At 41.1% G+C, this 18,461-nt stretch overlaps 2 protein-coding genes across 2 annotated transcripts; both read left to right on the forward strand.

The window, feature by feature from the left end:
- Positions 1-1,042: 1,042 nt before the first annotated feature.
- cga (glycoprotein hormones, alpha polypeptide) lies at positions 1,043-2,647 on the forward strand (the record flags this gene model as incomplete). The annotated part of the gene is given in 4 exon segments (NM_001122906.1): positions 1,043-1,095; positions 1,180-1,291; positions 1,375-1,562; positions 2,496-2,647. Coding segments are annotated over 4 exon segments (414 nt in total). The 3' UTR covers positions 2,583-2,647.
- A 2,306-nt stretch (positions 2,648-4,953) lies between these two features.
- Positions 4,954-17,234, forward strand: znf292a (zinc finger protein 292a). The gene is made up of 8 exons (XM_011490314.3): positions 4,954-5,243; positions 6,599-6,753; positions 7,864-7,942; positions 8,099-8,234; positions 8,322-8,524; positions 9,704-9,840; positions 9,944-10,085; positions 10,694-17,234. Exons 1-8 carry the CDS (start codon positions 5,094-5,096, stop codon positions 16,784-16,786), a joined length of 7,095 nt encoding a protein of 2,364 aa, XP_011488616.1. The 5' UTR covers positions 4,954-5,093; the 3' UTR covers positions 16,787-17,234.
- Positions 17,235-18,461: the final 1,227 nt, after the last annotated feature.

The raw sequence follows: 18,461 nt of genomic DNA on the forward strand, positions 1-18,461 counted from the left end.
GAGGATGAATTTTATCCATTTTGGAATAAGGCTGTAAAAAAAATGTGAAAGAAGTGAAGCGCTTTGATACTTTTAGGATGCATTGTATGAATAAATGACCTTGATGAGCCGAGATGTGAACCAGGACCTCGTTGCTGAGGAGCGCCAACCACTATTTTTCTTTGTTTGGACATTAAAAAGAAAATCGTCCACTTTTATTCAACCCTTGTGCTATCCTTGGCACTTTACCATTGGCAGTTGGGTAATGTAGACCCACTAGACAGTGCAATGAACCTTTTTTCTTCAATGATTTGTGAACCTCACTGGTGTCCATGGATTACATAAAATCTTTCCACCTTTGTCATGGTAGGGAGAACACGTCAATGTAACGGTGGGGTCATCTAAGATAGCACAAGGGTTACACAAACTAAAAGCTTTTTTAAATCTAAATGTGGCCCATTTAACCTTTTACATGTGTGGACTTCACATTTCATTCATTCTGCTATCAAAGCCCAAATAACGAAGAGAAATAAAAAAAAGGCATGTCAAAGAAGAGCTAGGATCTTAAGAGGTTAAAAGTCTGTAAAAATAAAAAACTCTTTTCACTTTATGATCGCAAAACAAAACAAAATTAATAAAATCTATTTAGTTTTGTCTTTGAAAACTCTGTCAGTCATGTGGAAAATTCTTTAATAAAGAAATCTTAAACCGCCCCCTTTTTTAATTTTTTGCTCTCAAAAAATGATGCATGTGCAAATGGCCTTCTTAATCCACTTGACCATAATGGAGAAGAACCCCCACACGCACACTACCATCTGTACTTGACCTGACAAATGATAACAAATCTTCGTAACCAGGTTACCAGAATCCAGGGATTAAATGTTCACTCTGTATCAGGATGCTGGAGGTACATTACAAGTTTCCATTATGTATTTTCATTATTTAGAGCATTTAGCAGATTAAAGGAGAGGAGGCAAACTGAGTCATTGAGATTAACGATCACGTAGGCAGGAAGTCACTCCGATCGCTGGTATAAAAAGAAACGAAGCAAAAGGCCTCGATTATAAAGGAGTCCTGCAGAACGGAGGGATGAAGGAGAAACGTTCCCATAACATGGTAACACATTTTCATTGTTTTAAGATATGGTTTTCTGCTCACTTTTGTCTGATTAGGTCTTTTGACTTGTCTCCAAATGTTTAGAAATCTACTCCTCCTATGATGGGCTTTTTGAAATCAGCTGAAGTGTCTGTTCTGCTGATGTCTATTCTTCTTTGCACAGCCGACACCTACTCCAATCTGGCTTCCTCAAACTGTAAGAATTGTCTCAGGAATGAACATAAAGGCTTATGGACTGACAGCTTTACTGTGATGTCTTCTTCTTCTCTCTAAACATAGTGGACTGCATGGAATGCCGGCTGGAGAAAAACAGCATATTCTCAAGGGAAGGTAAACCGGTCTACCAGTGCATAGGATGTTGCTTCTCCAGAGCGTACCCAACACCACTGCGAGCTATGCAGACCATGACAGTTCCAAAGAACATCACTTCAGAGGCAACTTGCTGTGTTGCAAAGCACAGCCACGAGGTGTGGGGAGTGCTGGGGGTGGCCTTATGGATCTATGGTCCTTCATAGAAAGCCACATATGGTCTCCAACCTAGATTGGAACTTTGGAGGAGACTTAAGCATTTCAATGGGAGTCAAATCTATATTTTTAGCTGATTGTGACTTTAAACTCTTTCTAAAACTCTCCGATATGGTCCTAAAAATACTTAACTACTTTTATGTTGTTACAATAGTTTGTTGCTTTGAGGATTTTATTAAATTTTGCTATACTGTAGTAATAACTTCCTGTCAAATTTTAAATGCTCTTTTAAATCATTTTTATTGAATGAAATAACCGCAACTTTAACAAAATCCAAGAATTCTTAAAAGTTGGTGCACTGATTCGAGTTAAAATTTGTCAACAATCAAGGTAGATGTTGAGGATGAAGGAATCACAGAAACCTTTTCATAACAAAATACAAGTTTATTTTTGATTATTTCATTTTTAAAAAAGGCCCCTTAGAGATAAGTAAAATATTCTTATCCCATTGGTAGATTTTCTATGAATAAGCAACAACATGAACTGCCAATGGGGTAAGAAGAAAGGTCTCACCAAGAATTCGTATTTTAAGAAAAAGAATTACAGTCACTAAGATTATTCATTATTTTTATTCCAAAACAAGAAAATTTGGCATTTTTTTGTGGCTTACTTTCTTAGGATTTCGTTTATGCAGGGTTTTTGTAGTATTTTATTTTGTTGCGCTCAAATCAGAGGCAAATTTCTAATGAACTCCTGCCGCTCCACAGAAACTATGTCCTAGAAAACTACCGTTTTTTTCATTAACTTTGGCCCAAAGAAAAGTATAGTCATAATTTAAGAAAACACTGGGAAAACTTTAAAAATTAGATTAAAAGATGACTTAAAAGTTTTAAAAGTGCATGTAAACTTGTTTGTAATGCCCTTTCCTCCTTCAGTTCCTCTTTCAGACAATCGAACATACCATCCCAGTGAGAAACCATACGGAGTGTCACTGCAGCACCTGCTATTATCACAAGATGTGAGAAGAGGAGATCAGTCTGTGCTCAGCTTTGGAAAAGAGTTGGATTCTTAAAAAAAAAAAAAAAAAGCAAAAGCTCTTCTTCAATGCAAACTGCTCGTTTTTGGCAATACCTGATAGTATTTTTTGCAGTTTTCTTGGATCTGTAAATGTAACTAGCTGTCATTTTTACACTGGTAAATGTATTTGATCAATTGTATTTGTTAAAAGCAATAAAACTTTCCGCTCAAAAATGTGAGTCATGTGTTAATCCACTGACATTAAAAAAACAAAACCAAGCAAGCCTTAATACAAGACATCAAACGAAAAATTAAAGAAATTAATAAAATGTGTAAAATTATAGACAAAATCAAACTAGACCAGCAAATTAAACTGTAACATTAATCGTTTCAGAAACAAGTAAACTTCAAAAGTAAGAGGAAATTTGCTCTCCACATTTAACCTGCAGTGATAGATGAGCGGCAGAGCAATTTTGGTGGTTTAACCTCCCAATCTAATGCCTCAAGGCTGAGTGACAAGCAGGGAGGGGTTTGGCATGACCTGACCGAGGACTCAAACCTACGACCACCCAGGATCAGGCCAGACACTGCCCCACTCTGAGGCTCAGTTATATCCTATAGATCATAAAAATGAAGTTCAAAAGAAAAGAACTGACAGCCGTTTACTCTGTGTGACAATGTTTTAGAGAAAACAAGTGCTTCCTATTTTTTTCTTTTTCATTTTGTTACACATCTCACAGTTGAAAATAAAAGAGAACCACTTAAATTTATCATGTGTTGCCATGTTTTGATTTACTTTTCCTGACAAGTACTTTTTGTTGGGTATATTATATTGGGTCAAAATTACCCAGCAAAAGTGACTTCATAGCAAAAGTGTTTGTGTACAAGTGGATGTGTCAGAATCATTGGCTGTATAAGAGAACTGGGCTGAGCGAGTGCAAGAGTGTGACATCATCCACTAAAGTTGCCTTACTTGAGGCTTCAGCGAAATTAAGACAATTCAGTCGCCATTTTACAGACTTCTTCTTCAGCTTGGTGTGAAATGACTTAAGTAAACAGTGATTAGTCTGACTCAGTCTTAGTCAACATTTCTATGGCACCTGCTGTCGCCAATCACAAATAAGCTTGTTCTCAGTCCGCACTGAAAGTGGGTTTGGGAAAATCAGTCAATCAAACCTTTCTAAATGTTTGAGGTGGGAGCCAGCGGGCACCAACTGCTGTTATTAAGGCATCCGATTGGTCAGTTTATAACGTGAATGACCTGCAATCAAGAAAAAATATCATGAAAACAAAACGAGAATTTGCAAGAACAAAAGTATCAGAGGCATGCAGTCAAACTACTATTGGTTATTCGGACAATTATACTGACTGAGTATTAGCTGTTTATTTCTCAATAGAAGTCGAGGGGTTTTTGGCATCTTGGAGCCAGCAGGTACTTCCTGTTTGGAGGGGAGGGTTCACTCAGTCCAGTTCTCATTTACAGTCGATCACTGCGTTTCCAGTTATATTGCGCAGTTATATTGGATTTGCGATACTAAATTCTCCTAACAGAAACACAATTTCGAAAAACTTGTATTTATCAAAGAAAAGCTTTTGCGCTTGGAGGAAGTGATTTTTGAGGCGTATCGAAATGGATACATTTCGCAAAACTGCAATGGAAACACTTTTTTCGAGTACAATGAGTCATGTGACCAACAACTCTAAACAATTGACCCGTAGGCGCTCCCACGTGTGAGGAGCTTGCCGCTCCACGGCCTGAATAAGAGGCCAACGTCTCCTTTGATAGATGATGAGTGACGTGGCAGAAATCACATCTGTTGCCATGTCTTTTAATGACTCTGTGTTTATTTGCATACAGGTAATTTTGCTTGAATGGAAACAGTGTAATTACAACTTTTTTTTGACATTTCTAGAATTTTGATATGGTTTTGCGAATATGTGTAATAGAACTGCAGCTAATGATCAGTATGGAGCAAAAGAGATGGGGATGATTGATGTAATACCTTCTATATCACACATTCAAGCTTCGTCTGCTCCTGATTTAAAATCATTTGAATAAAAAATTACTCATAAAAGCCATTTTAAGCTTAATTTTCTTTATTTGTGTCTTCCATCCTCAGAAAAATGCCACCAAAACATGTCAAAAACAATAAAAACACCATTTTCATCAGCTTTTGGAACATTGTGGATTGAGGTTGTTACATTTTAAAGATATTTATTGCGATCCTATAGTCGCTACCTCTTAATACATGCTGTAATAAGAGGTTTTTTACCATAGGAACACGTTAGCTCTGTCCTAGTCGTTGGAAAGGCCTCCTTTTGGTTTTTTCTTAATCCCTAGCTGGGAAAAACCATTCGGGTTTCCTGATGGGCGAATCCACGGGCTGTGCTGGTTGGAAATCAGGGGTCTGAATGCGGAGCACGATGTGTGCTCTCCCTTCCCCCCCTGCGTGCGCGTGCGTGTGCCCGTCTGGCAGCGTAACATCTGTGCGTACGCGGTCGTGATTGTTGTGAAGATGGCGGAGGGGGAGACAGAGAAGGAATATGATACGCCGAAAGCTATCGAGGAGCTCCGCGAGCGCTTCCAGGGTCTGACCACGGCGTTGAAAGAGAGCACAAAGTCCCCCTTGGAAGCCTCCCTGCTTTTCTGCCAGGACTTTTGCCAGGTTAGTGCGGGGATCCTGCTGCTCATCCCGGGGTAGCCTGCAGCCCCTCTCCGGCTTCCTGGCCGAGGATGCGCGTCTACGTTGGCTACAACAATGTAGCTAAGGGGGCTAGCAGCCTAGCTAGCTAATTGGCATTTGGAGATGAGGGGGGAAAAAATCTCCCCGGGTGATTTCACCCCGTCTCTGCGGGATGTTTGTGCGTGACGTGCACGTATTTGTAAAGTCTGACCATTTGGGAGACGTGAAGACGCCGGTGAGGTCTCCCAAAGCGGTGCAAGAATTACACGTATTTTCCAGGCCAGAGAGCTAATAGCAGATGATTGTTGCTAGCTGGTATGCTGGGTCCCCCTGCCCTGTGCAGTGGTCATGCTGTGCAAAAAAAGAAAAAAAGATGGATAGCTGCGTTAGCGAAATTTTTGCAGGAGTGTGCTGATGTGCACCGAATTCCCCCCGCGCGATGATAGCAACAGAAACAGCACAAAGGGTGCAGCTGGATGGATGCTCGTTGAGTTTCCCCGCTAATATATAAACGAGATTACTTTAGGGACGTTTGAAAGACCAGAGGGGCACCCCCCCCCCTCCTTCTTTAGGATGCTAGCTCGGGCCTTTTGCACGAATTATTAAAGCGGATCACATGAGTTATTACGTGACGGGAACCATCGCCCGCGTGAGGCTTGATGAAAACCGGTGCAAAACCAGCAGCATCTGAATGAGACCCGGGCTTTGAGAGGAAAGTGTGTCAATGGACACTGACTCCATTACATCCAACATCAATTAGCTCGATAACGGGATCCATGCACGTGCAGCCCTATATTTGGGGGCCGTTTAGCTCCCGAGGCATCTCAATTTTTCATTATTTCATTTTTGCATTATAAAAAGTGTGGCTTGGTTGAAAAAAAAAAAGTTTATCACTGGTTGCAGCTGCAAGATTAGTGTCACTTATAACAACACAGTTAAAGGAAATAGATATATATAATAAGTATATTTTGGTTTAAGCCTTAAAAATTGCTTCTACTTGTTATTTTTGGTAGTCTTAAAGTACTAGATATTAACAAATGTTTACATTTTCTCAAAAACCTTAAAGATCAACTGATGAAAATAGTGTTTTTTTTCCTGTTCTTGTGGCATTTTTCTAAATATCAAGACTTAAAATTGCATTTCTGATTTTTTTTTAAATACATAAAAAGAAGATGGGAGTGGAACAAAATGAATCATTTTTGAATGATCTTAAAATATCCCTTTAAATGGGATTCCTACTATCCACCTATTATTCGATCATGTGCAGAATTGATATGATTTCAGCATGTTGCAGAACTTTTGATCTAATTACAAACATTTGCCTGTTGCTCCTGTAGGTCCTGGTGGAGCATGCCGGCCGGTGGAAAACAGATGAGGATCCGCTGCCTTTGCTGGAGGTTTACACCATTGCCATCCTCAGCTTCGCGAAGGCTTCTTCCTGTCTCTCCTCTGCGTGCGAAAATGTGCCACTCCTACTTGAAAAGTTAGCACTGTGAGTAAAAAAGGAAAAAACAAAAAAAACTACAACAGATGTAACTGCATATAAGATATTAAATTTTTATAGTCATTTAGTGTGCACTTTAGAGTCAATGAACAAGAGAAAAAGTTATATTCAGCATGATTAATGGCCTCCAAAATGTATAAATTCCAAAAAAACTAAAAATGAGAGTAAGTGATGTAATTATTTATATAAAGCCTTCCTAATATGGTCACATCTTTCAAACTAAAAGCACCTAAAGTGCTATTCACTTACTTTTCAGTGAATAGTCCTTTGCCAATCTGAACTCTTGGGCGAACCAAACAAATGACTGAGCTGCCTCTTCACTCTCAGTGTGAATGCAGACAATCAAGCTGAAGTAAAACTCTAGCCCCAGTGTATTATGGGTAAAAAAAAAAAACCCTCAGTGTGCCTGAATGCATGAAAGAAAAAGCTGCAAAATGGGCTGGGTAGTGATGGGATGCAGGTATCTTATGGTCATAAAATGACTGTATTAATGGTACAGGTTGCTCTTCCTTCTGGGCCCCAACTCCTTAACAATAGCACTTTCAACAGCTATGTGCCAAAAATGTCAATTATGAAATATTGTATTTGTTATAAACACTACTGTAGAAATAGAAACACAATGAAACCAAAATTGAAAGAAAATATAAAGTTTTAAAATTGTTTTTATCTCTAAACTATTTACACATCATTCTTATCTTTTAGACTATTATGCAAAATATGTTTAATAACAGAATAAAGATAATGATGAATCAGTATTTTGATTGCCGGGGCATCCTGCTGGAAAACATAAAATTCAAGTATTTTGGTCACATTTCTTGTTTAAAGGTCTTATTACACTTGATATAGGACCAGACAAACTTACTAGTAACTTTTCATTGAAAGGTAATTACATGTTTTAATCTGACTTGTTGAGTCATTTGATATTCAAAAACAACTTGTTTTAAGCAAAATCTCAAATTAAACAAGTTTTTTTTTTTTACAAAACATTTTTAGGCAGATTTTTTTTTATGATGGTAAATATGAAACTGAAAAGTTTTATTTGACTCCTCATTGTTCTTAACCTAAATCTGCTTAAACAAACGACTCTTGGGTTGACAGGAGCTGTGCGGAGCTGCTGTTTCTACTGCCCCAGCATGTCCCCGGTGCCTTATGGGAGGAGTTCCAGTCCTCCATGAAGGTCAGTGTCCCGCAAATGATACGCAGTTAAAGGGACTTTTTTCTAAAACTGGTTTATGTGAGTGTTTGGGCATGGAAACCATGTGGTTGTGATGTCATGACTGACTTCAGGCTTTAACCGCATCTGGCCAAAGCTTTCAAACTCGTTTTGCTGCAGGTGGCACACAGCCTTTTGCAAGAAAGTGGGAGCTCGCCGCTTCGCCTGCTCACATCTCTGGCACAGCAGGATGGTGTTTGGGCCAACGCCACGTTGAGTAGCATCCTGTCCAATCAAACTCCTCAAACTGAACATGGTTAGTGCTTCACCTTTTAAATCAGATTTAGTCTGAGAACACAAAAAGGTTTGAGTTCTTCTCTACTTTTTCCTTTTTGTCTCTTAGTCCATCAGTATCTTGAGTTGGAGGGTCCCACGCTTCTTAACATGCGGATAAAGCATCTCATCAAAGTGGACAGTGTGGACAAAGCTGCTGTCCTCGCGAAAGTGTGCTCAGAATTTCCAGGATTTGAAGGACAGGGAAACTTCAAACAGACCTATTTGCTCTGCGCCTGCATGACAAAAAGTCAGGAACAGCTGATGGAAGAGGTGAGAAGCAGTTTTTTTGGGTTAAATTTGTCCCTTTTTTGTCTCAAATTGTGATGTTTTCCAATAAGGAAGATTCCTTTTTTGACGTTGCACAGAGGAAAAAAAGCAAAACAGGCATTTGGACATACCAGTCACGCCCCATTCACAGAATTTCAGACTCGACCCCTCAGGCTCTAGAATGACGTCCCCTCTTGTTTAAAGCAACAGGAAGAATTCCTGCAGCCAATTTTTAAAAATCAATTTAGAGAAGAGAATTAAACCATCATTTGTTGTTATGGTTTCATCTATGTTTTTTCGTGGTTGTTTTTATTATAGTTGCGGCTGTAAATCTTTGTTTAGGTGTTTAGAATGTTCTTAACCATCAATATTATCCGTTTGGCTTTTTTATTTTTTTTATTAGTTTTTACTTTAAAACAAGTGTCTCTACGAGGACTTGAATGAGCGCTGAAACAGTACAAAAAAAATAACTAAGAAAGCTCAAACTAAGATAAAAATAATAAAAATACAATACAATAAAAATAATGTAATATGTGTGTTGTTTATCGTAGGGTGTATTCAGACTGGACACATTTGGTCCACTTTAAGTGAACCAGAGTTAATTTTACCCGATAATCTGGAACAAATATTCAGTCTGAACACATCCAAGTGGACCCTGGTCCGGGACAAGAAACCGCTCTTAGACCCATCCTTGGAGGTGGTCTTGACAACTGGATCACAATCGCCTCAGTAGCCGTCGTAAATAGAGTAGGAATGTAGCAACCAATGAGCCGCGGACAAATGTAAAGCAATGATTGTCGAGTTATCAGACAGAATAAAGGGCCCAACTGTTTAATTTTTTTAACACAGCTGAAAACACTTCTTACATGCTTTTCTGTGTCTTGTTTTGCACATGCGCCCGTGACGTCACCCTGAAAGCGACCTTTTAGTTTCCCTAAAGTAGTTCTTTTGAAAACAATGCCATAAAACCACAACAGTGAGACACAGCAATCTATTGAAATGTGGTCGAATAAATGTAGCCAACTAAAACAATTCTGAACGTGACACACGTTGCTTCTTCCCGACAATCTATTTGCCATAAGCACTTAGCAGCGTATCTTCATATCCGACATCTCCTTTTGAACAATTTGAACCAAATTCAAATTGTTTCTCCTATTTTGTTTCTTGCTTTCTCTCTAACAGATTGCTCTGATAGACTGTAAAGATGCTCTGGAAATGATCTGCAACTTAGAGTCAGAGGGGGACGAGAAGGGAGCGCTCTGTTTGTGTACAACCTTTCTCAAGCGGCAGCTCCTCCAAGGAGAAGTTTACTGTGCTTGGTGAGTAAACTGATCCTAGTTTTATTGCAAACAGTGCTAGATGATCATGTTTTCAACCTTTTTTATTTCTATCTCAACCAATTTGTTTCATCAACCTTTGCAGGGAACTCACTTTGTTTTGGAGTAAACTTCTCATGCGGCTGGAGTCGTCTGCCGATTCCTTCCTCAGTCACAGCAAAGAGATGGCTCTCCTCTGCACCAGTGTCTGTCATGTGCTGTTTCTCATTAAGGTCATCCAGAATGAAGTAAGAATATTTACCAAAAATAATTTTTGAAAACTAAAATAAGTGTTGGAAATGTATCTTAACTCTGCTACTCAGAAAAGAACAGAAACAGGTTCAAATGTGTTTAAAGACCCACTCCGATCATCTTTTGATCTCTTTTAAAAGCGTTGATTCTGCAGTTTTTAGCACAAATTGGAAAAAAAACAAACCCTGTGTCGTTTTCTTGGACATAGTTTCTGCAGAGCAGCAGAAGTTCATTAGAAATTTGTCTCTGTGGGCGGTATCGTTGGCGCGGAGCAACCCCTCCCTGTCGCAGAGCAGGGAGCTTGTGGCCTGTCCAGCTTATCTTCTATGTAGCAACGACCTTTTTCAAACTGCCTTTTTTTGTCTGCTCCTTATTAACAACATTTTGAATAAAGAAATACGCAGAAAGGAAATTTTAAGTTTAACTTTTTGTATACATGTCCTCCAGCATCCGAGAAATGCCACAAGAACATATTAAAACCACCAAAATTGCCATTTTCACAAGGGTAGTCTTTATTATTGACTATCATGGTGATTATATTTGAACAGAATCTGTTTCAAACCATTATGGCTCCAATAACTGTTTATATTTGTGTTTATCCTAGGTTGGAGAGGTGGGGCTCCCTGTTTGTGTGGAAATGTGCATTCAAGCTCTGAAAATGACCTCCAGCGATCACAAAGACAGCAAATCTACCATCTGTAAGACGATTTACTGCCTCCTGCCAACTGACCTAGAGGTGAAGCGGGCATGCCAGCTGACCGAGTTCCTCCTGCAGCCTACTGTTGAATCCTATTACGCTGTGGAGTCACTGTACAATGAGCCCGACCAGAAGTCAGAGGAAGAAGGGAGCCTTCCAGTGCCCAATTCTCTACGGTGCGAGTTACTGCTGGCCTTGAAGACACAGTGGCCTTTTGATCCGGAGTTCTGGGACTGGAAAACGCTGAAGCGCAACTGCTTAGCGTTGATGGGCGAGGAGGCCGCTATTGTCTCATCTATCGACACACTCAATGACACAGATGAACAGGAGATGGAGAGCGCACTCGGCAAACTCCCCGAGTACAAAGATTTGGAGGACTTCCTGTTGACCACTACAAACGAACTGAATGAAATTACAGATGAAAAGGAGAAAAATAGAGAGGCTAAAAAACTCAGAGAGCAGGGTTTTGTCTCTGCTCGCTTCAGAAACTGGCGGGCCTACATGCAGTATTGTGTTTTATGTGACAAAGAGTTCTTGGGCCACCGAATTGTTCGCCACGCACAGAAACATTTCAAGGATGGGATGTATCTTTGTCCGATTTGCGCCGATAGTTTTGAGAGTAGGGAGATTTTAGAGCCTCATGTAGCATCACACGTGAAGCAATCATGCAAAGAGAGACTAGCTGCAATGAAAGCTGCGAGAAAGGTGGCAAAACCGCCCCATTCCCCGAAAAGTCCCTCAAAGATTTCGAAGCTCGCAGTTAAGGCACACATGAGCCCAGGTAGAGGCGAATCCCAAATCGCCGGACAGTTGGGAGCTCCCATTAAGATGGAGCAACCTGTCTCCGACTCGCAGATCAGTCAGGACTGTTTCTGTCCGGTAAAAAACTGCTCGAAAGCGTTCAAGTTTTTCCGCAATCTCATGGCTCACGTCAGATCTCACAAAGACGACGAGGAGGCCATGAGATTTTTAGAAATACAGAAGCAGAAAGTGGTGTGTCAGTACTGCAGGAGGCAGTTTGTGAATGTCCGGCACCTTAATGACCATTTGCAGATGCACTGTGGCAGCAAACCGTATATTTGTATACAGCTGGATTGCAAGGCTAGTTTTAATTCCAATTCTGAACTTCTTATGCATAGGAAAATGCACTCTGAGTTTAAGGCCCAGTGCATGTTCCCAAACTGCGGCCAAGTGTTCAGTGAAGCGTATCTTTTGTACGATCATGAGGCCCAGCATTATCTTACTTACACTTGTCAAACCGATAACTGTGGCAAGATCTTCTATTCTCAATCAGAGTTTTTATCTCACCAAAATTATCATAATCTGAATTACGCAGTAGCTGGTCAGGCCTCTGCTGCGCCTCCAGAAGCACAACCACCACCGCCACCACCTCCTATGACTCTAAGCAAAGAAGACGCGCCATCTGTTGCTTTCAGCCATGAAAAAAATTATTCCGATGTTTATGTAAGTGAATCGTCAAAAGCAAATGCGTGGGGATCAATAGAGATGGCTAAAGAGGCTGTTTCCATGAAAGTCAAACACTCGATTGAAAACATGCTGAATTCAATGGCAGGTCCTGAAATAAAAGAACCTGAGAAATGCTACACTCCATTGACCAATCCCACTCCCACACCTGTTGATGTAAACCTGCAACCAGAGGCCCAACACGTCCATCATAACATACCCGGGCAGGGTGACATTCCCCAGGTGTATCCTGTTCCCACTGCAGAAAAACCTGCGGTAAGTTTGCGGAAAAACTTACCAAGCGACGGACTAAATGACGAATTTCCAAATGTGATCCCACAAATCATTTCTCCCAGTCAAATAAAGATGGAAGTTCCATGTTCATTGCAAGGATACCCCTGCAGCACATCTGCTCTGGTTCCTGCGGGCAGCGAAGAGAACCTGCACTGCTGCCCGTCTACTGACTGCTCCAGAGCGTACAGCACAAACAAAAGTTTGTCCCGGCATGTGAAGAAGCAACATCCTGAAATATTTGAAGATTGGAAATTGGCAAAGAAATACAACAAAGTGGCTAAAATTACAGCTAAAAAGGGGAACAGACCGTCAACTCAACCAGGAATACTATGCAACAAACCAGGGGTGCAACAAATGGATTATTCCGCGGAATGCTCGACCCCTCCATCTCAGTGTTATCCTGGATCCATGGAGCCGGTGCCTATTACTCCAATGGTCAATCCCACACTGTACCCGCCGTGGGGGTGCCCCAACAATCAAAACGTAATGATGCCGGCAGACATGCCTCAGTCGTGGTCCTCGCCTCCCATGAACAACTGCTATCCGGATGCCTTTCATATGAACGAGTACCCAACACGCAGCTATCCCCATTGGCAGCCGGACCCTTATCAAACCACAATGCCTCACCCATCAGACAGAGATCATCCGGTGGCAGCTGTACATGGATCTGCAATGTTGCAAGCTCCCTCAGATTCAAGTCTGATGTCTCAGTACGTGTCTAGTTCCTTAATGCTTGACAATGGTGGGCAAATGCACAATGGAGGGCATCAGTACGGACTTATGCAACCTGATGGTACTGGAGAAAATGTAGACGCGAGGAAAAGTGCTGCAAACATGACAGGGCACTTTGATAGTGGAAACAGCATCTCAACCATTGACAGCCTTCCTGAAGGGGGTTACCACACTCCGTACGCTCCGAGCGAAAGCTCCTGTCTCACTCAGTGCTCTTCGGTTGATATTCCGATAAAATGTCTGAGCCCAGAGGCTCCAGTTCCTCCAAAACCTCCAAATGAAATGATTAAAACAGAGAACGTGCCAATGCCTGTCTATGAACAGATGGAAAGCTCTGTGGATGGCGTGATGAGTCCACACAGTGTTGCTCACAGCGAGTTCCATGGGGATGATGATTGTCCCAATGTTGACTTTGAAGCTAACCCCTCAGATGAGAAGGGTGGTGACTCTGACGCGCAGAGAGGAAAACGCAACAGGTTGAGCAAGCGTACGAAGTGGCCAGCTATCATTAAGGATGGCAAAGTCATCTGCAGGAGGTGTTTCAGAGAGTTCACCAGCACCAAATCTCTTGGCGGTCATCTGTCTAAGCGCTCTCAGTGCAGACCTTTGGATGAAGTTGACTTGACAGCGGACCTACCAACATCATTTCTTGATTTCCTCAACGACCCTCATGTTCCTGATGCAAATGGAGCCATCTACAACATGCCAAATGGGGATTTCTCACAGGAATCTTGTGGCTTGACTACTTTGACTTCATCTGTGATGTTGAAACAAGAGCCCCACAGTACAAACATAATGGACCATTCCAGTTCCGTCTCAGTTTCTCAAGAAAACCAGCAGGAGAACGCAACAGAGATGGCTTATCCAACCATCGTTGGACCTTATCAGGAGGATAACCTCATGGAAATGTCTCATGCCTTCCAAAAGATGGACCTAATTGAAGCTGCTCAAGAGAAGATGCGAAAGGCCATGTTGTCACAGAAGAGTGTGAGGAAGAGAGAGCCAGCTTCTGAAACAGAAAAAAGCAAACCACCCAATAAAAAGGAGGAAAAACCCACTGAAAAGATGCCCAAACCCTTTAAATGTGACCAGGCTGACTGTGATTTCTCGTTCATGACAAAAGAGGCTTTATTCAAACACTTGAGCAAAATGCACGACTATTCTAGTGAAATGATAGAAGAGTTGAAGAGAACCCCATCAAAGCTGTCCCCATATCCCTGTCAGATATGTGCCAAAACGTTCACAAGAACAACTGGGCTGAGAATCCACTATGAAAAAGTCCATAGGTTGTCCAAAGCAGAAATGCTAAAGTTAAAGATAAACGCTCGCAATAGACGGGCTTTCCGACTGAATAAGGACGAAACCACCAATAACGGTCCAAACATTGAACCCAACAGCAGTGCTACAACTAACTCAAAACCCGCAATGCCCTTGATAAAGCAAGAGCCGCTTGATGTTGCAATTGCACCTCAACCTGAAGAAACAAAACCTCCAAATATTCCTGAAATCCCTTTGGGAGATGAAATTAAGCAGACCTCCACACCTGAGGTGGTAACTGTCACACGGTTACCATCCCCTGTGAGCAATGTGACTGAAAAGGCTCCTGTGGAGGGGCCACAGTTAGCCGTAAAAGCTCCAGAGAAACCTAAACTAGAGCTAAAGAAAAGACCAGACACTAAAGTGATTTCCAGTTTGAAAGAAAAATTGAGCCCTGTCGGTAAAACCAAGGCGCAGCAAGAAAAATCCAGTTTGCCACAGAGTAGAGCAAAAGAACCAAAGTCCTCAAATGAATCCACATTATCATCCCCAGAAAGACCCAGCAGCTCTAAAAGCACACCGACCAAGGAGAAGAAAGAGAAAGTTCAGAAGAGGGTGAGCCTCAAAATGAGCGACACAGACAATGCCTACAGTCCGTACAGACCATACCGCTGTGTACATGAAGGATGCACAGCAGCGTTCACAATTCAGCACAACTTAATACTTCATTACCGTGCCATGCATCAGGCGTCGCTGCCTCCTAATGAAATTGACTCAGATGCTGAAAACACAAGCGTGAACAATGTGCAAGAAAGCGTTGAATTACCAATGGGAAAGGACAATGAAGTCAGGTGTCAGGTGAAAAACTGCTCCAGAGTGTTCATGGGAATCACAAGGTTAGTGCAGCATTACCTCTTACTCCACAAGTTCAGTCGTGACAAAGCTACTTCCATGATGGCCAGCATGACCATAGGGACGTTTAACTGTGACCGCACAGAGTGCGCCCTTCCGTTCGACTCTGTGGACAAGTATATCGAACACATCAAGAACTACCACAAGGAAATCGCCATTTCCGAGAGTGGCTCAGTTGACCCGACCTTCCGGTGCGAGTATGATGGATGTGACCGTGTGTACACTACAAAATCAAATCTCCTCCGGCATCTGATCAAGAAGCACGACTATGTTTATGATCCCAAAGCGACCGACGGAAGGAGGACTAAATCCATTGGACTCTTTCCTGGGGTCAACAATGGGAAAGAGAATGTAGAAAACAAATTAAAAGCCAAAAAGAAAAACACTAAAAAGAAGGACGCAAAGCCTGCTGAACACTGGACCAGTTTTGGCAAGCCAACATTAAAATCGCACGAAGAGGCGTCAGCCATGTGCACTAAGAAGTCTTCTCTGCAATACCCGTGCATGATTGTTGGCTGCGACGCTGTAGAGCGAGCGGAGAGAAGTATTTTTAAGCATTACACCACTCATGGCCTCACTGAGAAATACATCGAAGACCAGAGGAGTCAGTTCATTTTCTGCAAAAAGTACTCTCGCTCCAGATTCAAAGAAGCGGAGAAAACAGAAGCCGTGTCAGCCTCGTCCTCTGAGGAGACGGAGCCAGACGACGGCGAAAAGCAATGCGAGCAGAAAACGGAGGAGCCGGTGGCAGACAAAGTAGGCCAAGAGGACGGCAAGTTGTCCAACGATGACGGCGCAGAATCGCACGCTTCCACTGTCACAGAGGGAGGCATTAAAAGAGGGCGTCCAAGGAAACCCGCACATCCCACACCAGCTTGTCCACAGAGAATACAGACCCTCAGAAACCGCTCGACTGTTAACAATTCAAGGGAGAACTCAAATCCTGGTACCCCTGCTGATCAAGAGCAACGTGATGACGGGGCCACGCCAGGGTCTTTTAAGCCTTTGGGGCTTGAGGATTCTTTCCTTAAGTTCTTGGAAACCTCAGAGTCGACAAACCCTTCTAAACGGAAGTTAAATGAGAAGCCCAGCTGTGAGGTGCCGTGTAAACGGCAGCAAACTCACAGAGCGAAAGCCTCAGCTAAAAGTAAAACTTCTGATGAGATCAGGGGCGGTGAGAATCCCGTCGATTTTAAAAACCCCCTGCATCTAAAATCCGGAAACAATGTCAAAATAGTCATAGATAAATCCCTTTCAGACGGTGCTGATCTTGTGCTCAAGCAACTACAACATATGAAGCCGATAGTTATGGTAAAAAGGTGGCTTTACAGCGGATCGTAGCCCCACGTTTAAGTTCCGACTCAACCTTACTCAGGATTTGAGAAGCTATGCTGCAGAATGGTTTGTTTCATGATGCATCCGAATTTCCAACTGTTAGCATTAACGGTCACAATAACAAACAAAATTGCCTATTTTGTACGTCATAAAAAATGATCTTGTATGATTTTAATTATGTATGTTAGCTATAATAACCAGGTAATCTATAGGGCATAGATTTTAGAAACTTGTTTGTATTTATGCTTAGTACTGAAAATGTTTTTTTTTCTTTTTGCTAAATGGAGACTTTTAAAAGAAAACTATGTTTTTATATATCCCTATGGGATTTCAAGTTCTGTTTGTATTTATTTCATCCTTTTTCAACACTAGTAGACTTATCTGTAATATTTACATGTCTTCCACAAAGTGTTCAATAAAATGTTACTGGTTCTTTTGTAAAATACTGAGAAAATGTCCGTGTTTCCTTTTGCCTTGTCTTTCCGTTCATTCTTTGTTTTGCAATTTTTAATAAAAACTTACTTAAAACGTCTTGATAAACCTTAAACATAATAAAATGTTTTTTTTAAAGAGGTGGTCTAAAGGGAGAAACTTATTTGATCTTTTTTGTAGTATATACATATCTTTTACAAGGAATCAGATATATAAAAAAAATAGAAATAACTAATAATAATTTTGCAGTGACAAAAAAAGATATTAGTTCTAATAATATTCCTTTAAAAATACCTACTAGTTTTGAGATTAAAGAAACAGTCAATTTCTAGAAAAAAAGAGCCGTCAAAGATGCACTGAAATGGGAGATTAGGATCATGTTTGGTGCAGCAATGGAATATTTTGATGTAAACATTTTCTGATTGCTGAGTTCAATAACACCAACTATTCTCAATGTAAATTAGAAAATAATAATTTGAAAAAAGTAAATTTTAGGCAGTGAAACAAAATATCCTAATAAAACAACCAAATAATGATTGATACAGGAAGAAAATGAGTATCCAAAAATAACTTTTAAATTCTTTAATGTTTCTGCGTGTGTGGTGCTTTATATGTTTATGAAATGTTAAGGTGTCAATAGGTACGGTTTTCATCAATATCAAAAGGCACTCAGAAAATGCAGGAAACTGATAGGAAGAGGTCAAACAGACCCAAACTCACAACAATTTAATTGTGGCCATTAAAGGGGGTTTCCACTTACACAGTGAAAAATAGACTTGGAGGTATGAGATTGACAAAACAAGTTGCAGCAAGAAAGGCATTACGGAAACATCACAACAAAGCAAAAAGTCCTCACTGATTCAGGAAACACTGGACTACTGAAGACTGGAAGAAGCCTTCATAAATCGATAATCAAAAGTAAAAAATCTTTATTTCAAATTGTTTTTATGTGTTGTCAAAATGTGAAAGAACAGCTCCACTGTGTGGGACATCAATTGTGAAACACGGAGGAGGAAGTGTGATGGTATGGAGCTGTTTTGGGGTCAGTGATATAAATAGGGCAAGAGGCACCTTAAACCAACTCAGCCACCACAAGACTGCAGCGCTTGGGTGCTGAGTTGGTTAAGAGTTTGTACTACAACAAATGAATGACCTAAAACACAAATCCAAGCTTTGCCAGAACTACCTGAAGACAAAACAAGACGGTAAACTTGAAAACACGCAGGGGTCAGTCAGCACAGTCTCCAGA

This window comes from Oryzias latipes, chromosome 22 (genome assembly GCF_053564925.1).
Source record: "Oryzias latipes strain Hd-rR chromosome 22, Olatipes_Hd-rR_3.1".
Lineage (NCBI taxonomy): Eukaryota > Metazoa > Chordata > Actinopteri > Beloniformes > Adrianichthyidae > Oryzias > Oryzias latipes.